This window comes from Procambarus clarkii, chromosome 26, assembly GCF_040958095.1.
Source record: "Procambarus clarkii isolate CNS0578487 chromosome 26, FALCON_Pclarkii_2.0, whole genome shotgun sequence".
In the NCBI taxonomy this organism is placed as follows: domain Eukaryota; kingdom Metazoa; phylum Arthropoda; class Malacostraca; order Decapoda; family Cambaridae; genus Procambarus; species Procambarus clarkii.
Genome location: NC_091175.1, coordinates 12,396,898 through 12,411,897, shown reverse-complemented (window position 1 = coordinate 12,411,897; position 15,000 = coordinate 12,396,898). Strand labels below are relative to the sequence as shown.

Below are 15,000 nucleotides of genomic sequence, written 5' to 3'. Positions count from 1 at the left end.
TTTGGATATGGAAGTTTAGGAGAAAAAGGAAGAGGAAGGGAAGAAGGAGGAGGAGGAGAAGAAGATGGAGAAGGAGGGGAAGGAGGGGAGAAGGACAAGGGAGAAAAAAAAGGATGAGGAGAAAAAAAGAGAAAAAAATGTCAACAAGATCAAATGAGTAGCATGAAGAGAATAAAGTGGACAAGGAATATACGGGCACATTGCTCACCTAATTGTGTATAAGCTGGGGGTTGATGTTCAGCTCTGTTCCCCCGCCTCTGACCCGTCAAGCAACAGGCATACTCGTACCCGAGTCTATTGGGCTCCGTCATATCTCTGTGTGAAGCGGAGTCCCTCTCTCTCTCTCTCTCTGTTGGTACCAATCTGGAGGCCGCGGGAACATGTTCGAGACGTGACGCAGGTATGTATGGGTGGTTGACACAGGTGTGTGTGTATGGGTGGTTGACGCAGGTGTGTGAATGATTGGTGGAATGTGGTGATTGGGGATCCGGTGTTGATGACGTCATAAACACACATTACATGAAAAGTATCAGAGTTAGATTTTGTTGGAAAATTTTTCGGCCATTAGTCAATAATGTTTTACATTTTAGAAAGAAAAGAGAAAAATTAATTTAGAGTCGAATTAGAATTATATTGCAAGATTCGTGGTTGGGGGGGGAGGGGGGGAGTGAATTACTTTGCCACCCTTGTCAAGTGGTACTCGTTTCATTTATGCCAACTCACCCATGTTGGGCACGTACCCAACAGCCATTACTGTTAAAAAAGTGGGTGCAACCATAAAAATTTTTGACAGGATCAACGAAATACATATCTTAGCATCAGACTATAAAAACTGTAAAATGACCTTCAGAGAGTTTTTTTCCTTTTTACTTCCTTCTCAAGTAAAATTGAATATAAATATTTACAAGATTCGTGCCAGAAGCATCGATTTATCACACAGAATGATCACGAAAACATTGAAAAACGAGAGATTGCTGAACGCGTTTTCGGCATTTCAGGCCATCCTCAGAGCAAAGATGACTTTGGATTAAGCACGGATACCCAATACCAGTGATACACTACCAAGCAAACCACGAGCAAGCAAGTGAATTATTCAGTGTGTACACTTGACGGTGGTAAGTGTAGCGTGAGGTGAGAGTGTTATATTGATGAGGCACTAAGGCACACATTATATTGATGAGGCACTAAGTTAAGGGTCAGCAAGAGTAACAAATACCTTCAGGAAGTGTTACTTGCTCACTATTCAGTGTCTGGTGTGATGTATGGTGACCAGTCACAGTATTCCGCCAGGATTGTGAGGCGAGAGTTATACTCTCCCTTAACACGTGTTGAAGGTGAGTTATAGTGAGTTTTTCCTAGATGGGGCTACTGGTCTCTTCCTCACCATCTTCTTCGTCATCTTGCATGGTATACAAGCTGGGATTACTGACCTGTAGTTCAGTGTCTCATTTATTTTACCTTGGCTGTCTTCCAACTTTTTGGTAGGTCGATTGTTTCTAGTGACTTTGTATAATATATATTAAAAGTTGCGAGCATTTGGGCTTCTGCTTGTTTATTAGTATCTATACTGAGTTTTTCTCATCAAACAGCATTAGTCGTTACTTGTTTATATAGATACCTCCTTATCTCATCTCTGATAATCTCAGCAACCACTAGAGTTGCTTTGTTTGATACTGTCTTAATTAAGGCACTTCCATCTTGCTCTATTGTTAAGACCTCCTGAAACTTGTTGAGTTCTTCATGCCCCTCCCTGTGAGAATGTTCTAACAGTCTAACTTGTTCTCAGTCTCGCCACTAGTTACCATACTGTTCTCAAATCAATGTCGTTCCCCCTTCGTCTTAACAACCCTAGACCGTCTGGCCACTTTCTTGAATAGAAATTTTCTTTCATTTCTACTTTTCCCCAGATATTCAGATGTTAGTAGTTTCTTGTTATCTTCTGCTGCTCTTATTCACTACCCTGCTACTCCTGTCTTCTCAAACTTGTGTTTAGTGTTTTTCTGACAATCCAAAACTGTGCAGTCTACCCTCTCTTCCCACGTCCTGATCTTCAACCCACTCTTTTTGCGTACTCCCCACCCCTCTCTCCTACCCTTTACCCCAACCCCAACCAACCCCTCCCCACTCTCCTTCCCGTCTCCCCTACCCACTAGTCTCCCTCAACCCCTACCCACCAGCCAAACAGGTGACAAAACAAGCGAGGGGGGAAACAAACTGCCGGTCAAGTGTGGTTGAAATTGGCGTCCTGAGGGGATAATTTGGCAGCTCGTCTGACCTTGTATGGGCACCGTGCTGTGGTGTGGGACAGGCAGTGGAAATGAGTATTGATTCAAGGAGTGAGCCATTGACCAGGGATGAGAGGAGAGGGGGGGGGAGACAAGTGGATGGGGAGGTGGGTTTGTTGGCTAAATGAAGAAGAGACATAGAGAAAGAAGGGTAGAAAGTTGCACCCCCACTAACCTCTTCTGTCTCAGCACTTCTCAGTTTTTTGTCCATATTGTTTTTCTAAAAATTTAAGTCGCCTAGAATGCAGATGTTATTACACTTAGTACACCTAGTTGTACTCACCTAGTTGTACTCACCTAGTTGTACTCACCTAGTTGTACTCACCTAGTTGTACTCACCAAGTTGTACTCACCTCACATCACTGGAAAGCTCTAGGCAGTGATGTGGTGGAGGCTGACTCCATACACAGTTTCAAATGTAGATATGATAGAGCCCAGTAGGCTCAGGAATCTGTACACCAGTTGATTGACAGTTGAGAGACGGGACCAAAGAGCCAAAGCTCAACCCCCGCAAGCACAATTAGGTGAGTACCTAGTTGTACCCACCTAGTTGTACTTGCGGAAGTTGAGCTTCATCTCGTTGGTCCCGCCTGCAGCTTATCTAACTCATCCTTACCCCACACACAACACCAAACAACAGTTACAACACGGATGACCTTAACTACCTTAATAATAATAATAGCAACAACTACAACAAAAGTGGAGTGAAGATTTACGGGTTTTGGAGCGAGGTTCCCGGGGCCCATCAACCGTCACCTTGATGGCCTTGGTGTAGGTGGCGACTTGAGGGGGCGTAGTGCTGATGGTGATGGTCAGCAGGAAGCTCTTGCCTGTGGGCGACACAAGGGGGATGGTGAGACATGGTGAAGAACGGCAAATTCCTGAAAGAGAGAGAAAGAGAGAGAGAGAGAGAGAGAGAGAGAGAGAGAGAGAGAGAGAGAGAGAGAGAGAGAGAGAGAGAGAGAGAGAGAGAGAGAGAGAGAGAGAGAGAGAGTGAGTCTCGCCACCACATGCGTCCAGAGACCATGTGGATATGTAACAACATAAAAGGTCAGGTTTGATCGTAAAGGGCCAGATGTCAGGGCGTGGAGCCTGGGTTTCAATTAGCACCTTCTGCCGGCGACGGTGTCGAGTGGCGCCGGAGATTTTTGGCGGGAAGGATCTTAAAGGCGTATTTACAAACCGGCAACTGCCACTGCATCTGGAGTGTTGCCATACCCGTGGTTGCGGATGCTGAGAGTAGGGAAGATATGCGCTATTTTGGGACTATAGTTTGTTATTCTATTTATTTCTTATTTTTGGTTTAAGTGCATGAGGCTTGTTTTTTATGTGGATGAGCGGTAGTGGCCAGGTTCATGTGTGCTGGTGTTAGCGACAAGGCCCATATGTGCTATACAGCTGCCCATATGTGCTATACAGCTGCCCATATGTGCTATACAGCTGCCCATATGTGCTATACAGCTGCCCATATGTGCTATACAGCTGCCCATATGTGCTATACAGCTGCCCATATGTGCTATACAGCTGCCCATATGTGCTATACAGCTGCCCATATGTGCTATACAGCTGCCCATATGTGCTATACAGCTGCCCATATGTGGTATACAGCTGCCCATATGTGCTATACAGCTATACAATATTGAGCATTGTCAAGCTTGAGTTTAATATCCTAATTAAAAAAAAGTATTGCTGGGGGGGGGGGGGGGAGGGGAGAAGGGGGCTCGAACTGGTAGTCTAAAATATACCATTTCCTCTCACAGAGTGTCACCTAACGATCTTGCAGATCGGCGTTCAATCCCCGACCGTCCAAATGGTTGGGCACCATTCCTTTCCCTCGTCCCATCCCTAATTATTATCCTGGTCCCCTTCCAAATGCTATATAGTCGCAATGGCTTGGCGCTTTCCCCTGATAACCTTCCCCCCTCCCTCAATTCATGTAAGAGTTCTCGCTTAATGACACTTGCTGGATATATTTGATAGCTCAGCATTAAATTAAACATTGTCTTTATTTACTGGAAGCTTAGCAAGGGCATCAACTTTATCATGTTTCTGAAGTCTAGTGAGAGGAAATAAACAACATTTGACATCATTGATCCCCCCCCCCCTGTTTTTCTTTGACAACAAAGACTTATCCCTGGAAACACAAACCGAAACTGTCTCTATTTTCCGCTTGTTACAACTTGTAATAAAGTTGTTACATCTTGGCTTAACGTGTTTATGACGTATTAGAACGTTGTTACAACTTGCTATATTGGTTGTTATAACTGGTTAGGAAGTGTTAAAACTTGTTCGAACGTTGTACCAACGTCGTAGTTTCGGTGTGTGTTTGGCGGGATGCTTGTAGGTCCAGTCCATTGTTAGGTAACTGCAAACCTGTCAAATGGTTTTTGGTTATTATGTAAGAATCTCGCCTTTTATATTCCTAAATAAGTTTCTAACAAACTGTGTAGCAAGTAGATGAAGGGAATGATGGGAATTATACCTACGATTTGCATAAATTTTTGACAATTGAAATCTGACTTCCGACTAGGTAGGTTAGGTTAGGTTAGGTTAGGTTAGGTTAGGTTAGGTTAGGTTATTAGTGACGTGTTGAGAGATAGCGAAAGAACATTAAATAAATTCACCATTCACATTAAATAAAAAAAAAAAAAAATTAAAATTTTGAAAAATTAAAAAAAAAAATTAAAAGCTTTACTTAAAAATAAACACAGATAACAAAACCTGACTTTGGCTTAACACTAAAGAAAAATTGAGTATAATATTGCAACCTGTTCTCGCAAATTTAATAAGTCAATATTGACTTATTAACTACGTGCATAGGTGATATACTAAACATAATAGATACCCCTAAAAAGATTCATAGAAAACACCGACCTTACCTAACCTTGTTAGTATCTTAAGATAAGCATCTTATTGCTTCGTAATTACAATTATTACTTAACCTATACCTATTATAGGTTAGGTAATAATTGTAATTACGAAGCAATAAGATGCTTATCTTAAGATACTAACAAGGTTAGGTAAGGTCGGTGTTTTCTATGAATCTTTTTAAGGGTATCTATTATGTTAAGTATGTCACCTATGCACATATTTAATAAGTCAATATTGACTTATTAAATTTGCGAGAACGGGTTGCATATTTACGTCACAAAAAGCGTGACTCTTTCACTATTTAAAGACGTTGTACTTCCTCCGTCACACGTCGTAGATGAGACCACATCGAGTGAGGGAAAGACGTTGTTGTTGTTAAAGATTCGCTACCTGGAACTAAAAGATCCAAGTAGCATGGGCTATGGTGAGCCCGTAGTGGAGTGAGGGAAAGACTTATGCACCCAATGAGCACCAGAAACTTGAGTACTGGGGGGTCTATTGTATCTGTATATACAGGATAAGATACCCATTAGGGCGAGCCTTGAAGTGGGGGACAGCTGAAGAGAAGTCAGTGAGAGGAAACGCTGAAGTTGTAGATAAAGTGCCAGGGCTAAACCCAGCTGCTTGTCTGGAATCGATGCTGGAACAACACCACAACTTTCTAGGCGCTGATACGGGGTCAGAAAGAGTAGCATTGGCGGTGCTTCGTTATTCTAAATGGTTTTCTGTTTTCTGGCGGCGTCTTCTTTCATCTTATTTTTTATTCTCCTTCTTTCGTAACTGCATATGATGAGTTTTGGCTTCCTGGAAGTCAGGAAGGAAGAGGTTCGGTAGGAGAGTGGCTTCATCGCAATCATTTAGGGTGTCAATTCCAGGAATTTTGGCCAAATGCGCATTTTCCGGACCTACCGCTCGGTGTTCTTCATATCGCAGGTTACAGATTCGGGTGGTAAATTTTCTGCATTCAGGAGACCCATAAGTGGCGTTATCTTGTTGTAGAGTCAGGGCTTCTATCAGTTCACTACACATGGGGGATGAGTGAGCTTCAACATCGACATAGACACTAGAGTCATTGATAGATAAGGCACTGATAGATAAGTAAAGGTCTGCTGAAGCTTTTCGTGACGGTGTCGAAGGAGCCGTAGCCTGTGCTGGTTCAACTGGCCGCGGTGAACAGCTGCCTTCACACGCGGTGAACAGCAGCCAAACCTGACCTATCTCTCAATCACACTCAAGAGACTCTTTTGAGTGTGATAGAGACCCTCAACGCCACCGTTCACAACCCCACAACATCACCGTTCACACTACCGAACACCATCCTAGTATACCGCCGATGACCACTGGTCACAACCAACTTTTCAATCTAATAGTTGTGGTCCAAGTCCACCTCAGGGTCAAAGTCCGGGTCAAAGTCCAAGTCAAAGTTCCAGTCACTGTGAGAGCCCTCGTCCGTGCCATAGCCCTAGTCATCGTCCTAGCCGTAGTTATTGTCCGAGTCACTATCCGAGTCACTATCCGATTGCAGGACATCATCATCCTGACGGATGACGGCATCAATCTCACGAAATGCGGCATGAAGCTGACGGGTGACGGCATGAATCTGACGGTTGATGGCATCGTCCTGACGAAGGGCAGCTCATCTCCACGGAGGACGGCATCGACCTGGCCGAGGGCCCCCATGCTGTCGTCACGAAAACAACGAAATGAAGATGAGAAACCCATGGTTTAACCAGAGATGTAGGCTAGCTAAGCAGCAAAGTAAAAGCGCATGGAGAAACTATAGAAATAACAGGACACTTGAGAGCAGAGAAAGATACCAGAGTGCCAAGAATGAATACGTCAGGGTGAGAAGAGAGGCAGAAGGGCAATATGAAAACGATATCGCAAGCAATGTACAGACTCAACCTAAATTGCTGCACAGCCACATCAGGAGAAAAACAACAGTAAAGGAACAGGTAATGAAATTGAGGGTAGGGGCAGACAGATTCACTACAAACGACAAGGAAGTGTGCGAGGAACTGAATAAGAAATTCCAGGAGGTCTTCACATTAGAGCAAGGAGAAGTTCCAGAAATAAGAGAGGGAATAGATAGCCAGGAACCACTAGTAGAATTTGAGATTACCAGTGGGGATGTATGGAGACTTTTGCTACAGTTGGATGTGACAAAGGCTATAGGCCCAGATGGAATCCATAGTGTATAGCAAATCACTGGTAGCAGGGGAACTGCCAAAAATTTGGAAGACGGCTAATGTAGTCCCGATATACAAGAAGGGGGATAGACAGGAGGCACTGAACTACAGGCCAGTGTCCCTAACCTGCATACCATGCAAGCTGATGGAGAAGATTGTCGAACATCTGGAGCAAAGGAATTTTGTAACACAGCATCAACATGGGTTCAGGGATGGCACCTAATTGTGCTTGCGGAGATTGAACTCTGGCTCTTTGGTCCCGCCTCTTAACTGTCAATCAACTGGTGTACAGATTCCTGAGCCTACTGGGCTCTACCATATCTACATTTGAAACTGTGTATGGAGTCAGCCTTCACCACATCACTGCCTAATACATTCCATCTGTTAACTACTCTGACACTGAAAAAGTTCTTTCTGACGTCCCTGTGGCTCATTTGAGTACTCAGTTTCCACCTGTGTCCCCTTGTTCGCCTACCACCCGTGTTAAACAGTTTATCTTTATCTACCCTGTCAATTCCTTTGAGAATTTTGTAGGTAGTGATCATGTCTCCCCTTACTCTTCTGTCTTCCAGTGTCGTAAGGTGCATTTCCCACAGCCTTTCCTCGTAACTCATGCCTCTTAGTTCTGTGACTAGCCTAGTGGCATACCTCTGAACTTTTTCCAGCTTCGTCTTGTGCTTGACAAGGTACAGACTCCATTCTAGGGCCGCATACTCCAGGATTGGTCTTACATATGTGGTGTACAAGGTTCTGAATGATTCCTTACACAGGTTCCTGAAGGCAGTTCTGATGTTAGCCAGCCTCGCATACGCCGCAGATGTTATTCTTTTGATGTAGACTTCAGGAGACAGGTTTGGTGTGATATTAACTCCTAGATCTTTCTCTCTGTCCGTTTCATGAAGGACTTCATCTCCCATTCTGTGTCCTGCGTATGGCCTCCTGTTTCCGCCGCCTAGTTTCATTACCTTACATTTAAGGTAAGGTTTAAGGTGTGTGTGTCTTTCTGTGTTTTTATATACTTGCGATAAAGTAATGTGCGCCGCCACCACCTTACAATCAACTAAAGCCTATTTATGATCCTGAGGTTCGCTTTTACTGCCAATTTCCTGCCATGAAGCCTTGCCTTGTCTTCCCTCCCATAGTCCACAAGGCTGTCTTTGTCCGCCCAGACGGTTTTAAATGTGGTGATCGGGTTCCTCTCTCATTAGAGAGTCTTACGCTGAAAAAAAAGTTCTTTCTGACATCTATCCGTGACTCATCTAAGTCTCCAGTTACCATTTATGTTCCCTCGTTCGGTCTCCCAGCTCTGAACACCGGTTCTCTCTCTCTCTACTCGTTCGGTCCCCCAGCTCTGAACACCGGTTCTCTCTCTCTCTCTACTCGTTCGGTCCCCCAGCTCTGAACACCGGTTCTCTCTCTCTCTACTCGTTCGGTCTCCCAGCTCTGAACACCGGTTCTCTCTCTCTCTACTCGTTCGGTCCCCCAGCTCTGAACACCGGTTCTCTCTCTCTCTCTACTCGTACGGTCCCCCAGCTCTGAACACCGGTTCTCTCTCTCTCTACTCGTTCGGTCCCCCAGCTCTGAACACCGGTTCTCTCTCTCTCTACTCGTTCGGTCCCCCAGCTCTGAACACCGGTTCTCTCTCTCTCTACTCGTTCGGTCCCCCAGCTCTGAACACCGGTTCTCTCTCTCTCTCTCTACTCGTTCGGTCCTCCAGCTCTGAACACCGGTTCTCTCTCTCTCTCTACTCGTTCGGTCCCCCAGCTCTGAACACCGGTTCTCTCTCTCTCTCTACTCGTTCGGTCCCCCGTACAGTGTCATATGTCGCTATCATATCTACTCTCTAATATTTTTTTCCTGCATAGCACACCAACCCGTTATCTTGATTGGCCACAACGCACAAAAGGCTTAACGTCTTAAACTAAACTAATTATCCCTCGAAGGCATTGAAGACGAGGATTTTTGCGTTGAGGGGGATAGTTTCCATAGCACGTTGTAATTGATTCGTTGTGTAAACCAGTTAGTCCCGTAGAGGCTGTTCGCTGCGTTCAGAAGGTTCCCTTGTCCATGTTCCTCAACGTGGACGGGGGAAACGTTTGGATTCGTTTCCTTTCACCTGATGTCGCTGTTCATCTAGTGTTCTAAATAGGTACTCGGGAGTTAGGCAACTGTTGTGGGGGGAGGGGGGGGGGGGGGTTGCGTCCTCGTATTACATTATTAATTATTGCGGTTTAATCTGAAATTATCACCCTTCTCACTATGGCTCTTTGTTTCCTTCCTGGGAGGGACTCCTTTGTCCACCTACTCTACACGTAAGTTCTCCACCCAAAGTATTTTCTACTCCTGCGTGTGTGCGTGTGTGTGTGTGTGTGTGTGTGTGTGTGTGTGTGTGTGTGTGTGTGTGTGTGTGTGTTGTGTGTGTTGTGTAAACTCAGGTTCACTAGCTCTAAGGAGGAAGACTCCAGGAACTTAATTAAATCCAGACAAAACACAAAGGTTTTCCAGGAACGTCTACCCAGGTGTGTCCTTACATATGTATGTGACATACACGTGTCACATGTAACATGTTTGTGACGTACTTTGTGACACATTGGTTTTGGGTAATTTGAAGGAATGCATTAGACAGTGATGTGGTGGAGGCAGACTCCATACACAGTGTCAAATGTAGATTTAATAGAGCCAAATAGACTTAAGAATCTGTACTCCAGTTGATTGACAGGTGAGAGGCGGGACCAAAGAGCCAAAGCTCAACCCCCCCCCCCCGCAAGCACAACTAGGTGAGTATATATATATATATATATATATATATATATATATATATATATATATATATATATATATATATGTATATATATATATATATATATATATATATATATATATATATATATATATATATATATATATATATATGTATCATATACATGACATGTAAGAACTATGTTGGGTGACATGTGACTTTTAGATTAACGATGCTGAATACCGTACGGTATGTTGCCTATATGTAACTTACATATGACACGATATGTTTCACATATTGCATATGCTATGTGACATCATATTTGACTTACACTCCATGACAATTATTTTTTACTCGCTATATATAATTTCGTGACATATGTGACCTACATATGACTCATAGTAAGTGATATACATATATCAATTGCTCATTTATGTACCTTATGCTATATAGCAAATAGATCTTACATATGTGTCATTTTCAATTATTATTACATCTAAACATTTCATATATATATATATATATATATATATATATATATATATATATATACATATATATATATATATATATATATATATATATATATATATATATATATATGTCGTACCTAGTAGCCAGAACGCACTTCTCAGCCTACTATTCAAGGCCCGATTTGCCTAATAAGCCAAGTTTTCATGAATTAATTGTTTTTCGGCAACCTAACCTACCTAACCTAACCTAACCCAACTTTTTCCGCTACCTAACCTAACCTAACCTATAAAGATAGGTTAGGTTAGGTTAGGTAGGGTTGGTTAGGTTCGGTCATATATCTACGTTAATTTTAACTCTAATAAAAAAAATTGACCTCATACATAATGAAATGGGTAGCTTTATCATTTCATAAGAAAAAAATTAGAGAAAATATATGATTTCAGGAAAACTTGGCTTATTAGGCAAATCGGGCCTTGAATAGTAGGCCGAGAAGTGCGTTCTGGCTACTAGGTACGACATATATATATATATATATATATATATATATATATATATATATATATATATATATATATATATATATATATATATATATATATATATATATATATACATTTTTGTGTTTTAAATGTCTAGATATTTTAAATATCTATTTTTTAAATGTCTAATACGTGCTAGGATGATACACTCCACAATAACAGAGGATTAGGCCTACCATGGCCTAGGTCCTAGGAGGACGAGAAGAAACCCCCAGCTAGGACCTAGGAGGACCAGGGGGAACCCCCAGCTGAGACTAATTACCTAGCAGGTACCTAGCAGTACCCAGCAAAGACATAGAAGTCCCTTCGCTTGAAACAATCCAACAATCATGCATCTATTATGTTACTGAGTAATCTGTTGCATAAATCAACACATCTATTTCCAAATGAGAATTTTTTCCAATATTTAACCATCATTTACCCCAGATCTTTTCTGCATCTTATTCACTAAAGGTTTTATAGACATGAATCCCAGTATCCTACACCTGCCTTCATTTAACACCTAACATGACCTGGTAACTGACCTCTGCCGGATCTCCCGACGAAGCGAAGGTCGTTGAACTTGGCCACCTGGTTCTTCATGATGGTGGAGTTATTGCGAATCTCCGCGCAGCAGTTCTCGTCGTTACCGGCTCTGATGGTGACCAGCGTCCCGTCCTGCACGGCCCCTAGCGCCACAACTCTGCCGGGAGGGAGTCGTGGTGTTTAGTAGGGTAAAGGCGGACGTAATGCATCTGCAGCGCTCGGGGGAATGGAACATAATCCCCCCTATATCGCGATATATCCTCTACATCTCAATACATCTTCTATATCTCAATACATCGTTATATACAGTAGAACACTGTTAACACGACTCAGCATCCACAGAGGAGTATTAGTAGAACTTGTGGTGAGGTTAAAGGTGGTCGCCGCACCCAGACCTCAGGGTCGCCTCTCTCTCACCCGCTCATATTGCCTCGCTCAACTGGGGTCGATTCGCTGCCCAATTAAAATACGACTGGCCAATTAAAATAGGCCTGACCAATTAAAATAGGTCAGACCAATTAAAAGAGGCCTGACGAGTTCAAATGATCTTGGTCAATTAAAATATGTCTGCCCAATTAAAATAGGACTGCAGAATGAACATAGAAAGCTTCCTCTTCCTGTCACACGGGTATTGAAAACAAAGTGAAAACCGTTGGGTATTCCTAGGGTGTTGTTGTGTATTAGAGGAACTGCAATAATTAAAATAATAATAATAATAATAATAATAATAATAATAATAATAATAATAATAATAATAATAATAATAATAATTGCTCTTGTGAACGCCCAGTCGTACCAAAAGCAGGATATAATCCAGAGTTTCTCCCTCTTTTAAAACCACTATTAGAAATAGTGGCAAATGGATGCACGTGTTCCGCACCAAAGGGAACAGCACCGTCTGTGGCGGCCGGGGGTATTATTCACTCATTGAGGCTAATTAGCGGCAGTAAGGCAAGTCTGCTGGGGAGGGGGGGGGAGTAATGGGTATCGTGCAATGCAGTTGCAGCGTCGCTATATGCACAGAGCGCAGTGTTGCAGGGGTTGTTGCTATGTTCAAAGAAGTGCATGAGAGGCCACTGTGGCTGTTGAGTGGCGCAGGTGGATTCTTGTGTCTGCAATGTTGCACTGTTCTTATGGCCAAATTATATACAAGAATGTCATATATATATATATATATATATATATATATATATATATATATATATATTAGTATATTTTGGTAGCAGTCTTTCCTGTAGACATATATTATTAAATATGACCGAATAAGTAAGATTAATAATTCTAACACGAATTTTCTCAATCTTTCGTACATTACGCTTCACTGTTGGAGGTAAATCAAAAATCACTTCTCCAAAATTCTTGGAGAATTTTGGAGAAAAAAATGAATTTTGGAGAAGTGATTTTTGATTTACCTCCAACAGTGAAGCGTAATGTACGAAAGATTGAGAAAATTCGTGTTAGAATTATTAATCTTACTTATTCGGTCATATTTAATAATATATATATATATATATATTATATATATATATATGATCACAAATACACTGATCCAAGTATGCAGAATAACCACATGGGAAAAATAGAGCATGCTTAACGTGTTTTCGGCTAATTCGCCTTCATCAGAGCAAAGTAGAATGAAGATCATCTTCATTTTACTTTGCTCTGAAGAAGGCGAGTTAGCCGAAAATGCGTTAAGCATTCTCTATTTTTCACACGTGGTTACTCTGTATATATATATATATATATATATATATATATATATATATATATATATATATATATATATATATGTGTGTGTGTGTGTGTGTGTGTGTGTATTCACCTAGTTGTGTTTGCGGGGGTTGAGCTTTGCTCTTTCGGCCCGCCTCTCAACTGTCAATCAACTGTTTACTAACTACACTAACTACTTTTTTTTTCCACACCACACACACACACACACACATACCCCAGGAAGCAGCCCGTGACAGCTGACTAACTCCCAGGTACCTATTTACTGCTAGGTAACAGGGGCATTCAGGGTGAAAGAAACTTTGCCCATTTGTTTCTGCCTCGTGCGGGAATCGAACCCGCGCCACAGAATTACGAGTCCTGCGCGCTATCCACCAGGCTACGAGGCCCCCACGAGAAGTGTGTGTGTGTGTGTGTGTGTGTGTGTGTGTGTGTGTGTGTGTGTGTGTGTGTGTGTGTGTGTGTGTGTGTGTGTGTGTGTAAATCACGAAAATAAACACGTGATTAAAAATGTGACAGTGTCAGACCACGGAGGAAAATTGAAAAAGGAATTTCCTTAAGTACTTTCGTATATTAACGTATATAAGAATATATAAGTTTATATAAGTATATATACGCCCTTCTGAAGATGTATTAATATACGAAAGTACTTATGGAAATTCCTGTTTCAGTTTTCCTCCGTGGTCTGACACTGTCATATATATATATATGTCGTACCTAGTAGCCAGAACGCACTTCTCAGCCAACTATGCAAGGCCCAATTTGCCTAATAAGCCAAGTTTTCACGAATTAATTGTTTTTCGACTACCTAACCTACCTAACCTAACCTAACCTAACTTTTTCGGCTACCTAACCAAACCTAACCTATAAAGATAGGTTAGGTTAGGTTAGGTAGGGTTGGTTAGGTTCGGTCATATATCTACGTCAATTTTAACTCCAATAAAAAAAAATTGACCTCATACATAATGAAATGGGTAGCTTTATCATTACTTAAGCAAAAAATTAGAGAAAATATATTAATTCATGAAAACTTGGCTTATTAGGCAAATCGGGCCTTGCATAGTAGGCTGAGAAGTGCGTTCTGGCTATTAGGTACGACATATATATATATATATATATATATATATATATATATATATATATATATATATATATTATACTAATAGCGGGTCAGGTGAATACAAATGGATCGAACCATGGGGTCATGTGTAAACAAAGGTATACATTGGGTAGACATGAAGGAGAAAAGAAGCTAAGGATCAGAAGGTTAAATAGGGTACATACAAAGATTAATCAAGCGTAGTGGACGCTGTTTGTCGAGCAGTGCCTTCTGTGTTGACATCTTGACGTTCTGGTCTTGTTCTTACTACATACATTATATATATATATATATATATATATATATATATATATATATATATATATATATATATATATATATATATATATATATATATATATATATATATATGTCGTACCTAGTAGCCAGAACGCAATTCTCAGCCTACTATGCAAGGCCCGATTTGCCTAATAAGCCAAGTTTTCCTGAATTAATATATTTTCTCTATTTTTTTTCTTATGAAATGATAAAGCTACCCATTTCATTATGTAAGAGGTCAATTTTTTTTATTAGAATTAAAATTAACGTA

General features: G+C 41.5%; 1 protein-coding gene across 1 annotated transcript in view; it reads right to left on the bottom strand.

Annotated features, from left to right (window-relative positions):
• The window catches only part of LOC123756627 (protein lozenge), a 69,546-nt gene that overhangs the window by 48,635 nt on the left and 5,911 nt on the right, over positions 1 to 15,000 (bottom strand). Inside the window, exons 2-3 of the mRNA XM_069331918.1 lie at positions 11,623 to 11,780; positions 3,002 to 3,115 (exon numbers count right to left, since the gene is read on the bottom strand). Of these exons, the coding sequence (XP_069188019.1) occupies positions 3,002 to 3,115; positions 11,623 to 11,780 (272 nt within the window). The remainder of the gene's footprint in view (positions 1 to 3,001; positions 3,116 to 11,622; positions 11,781 to 15,000) is intronic.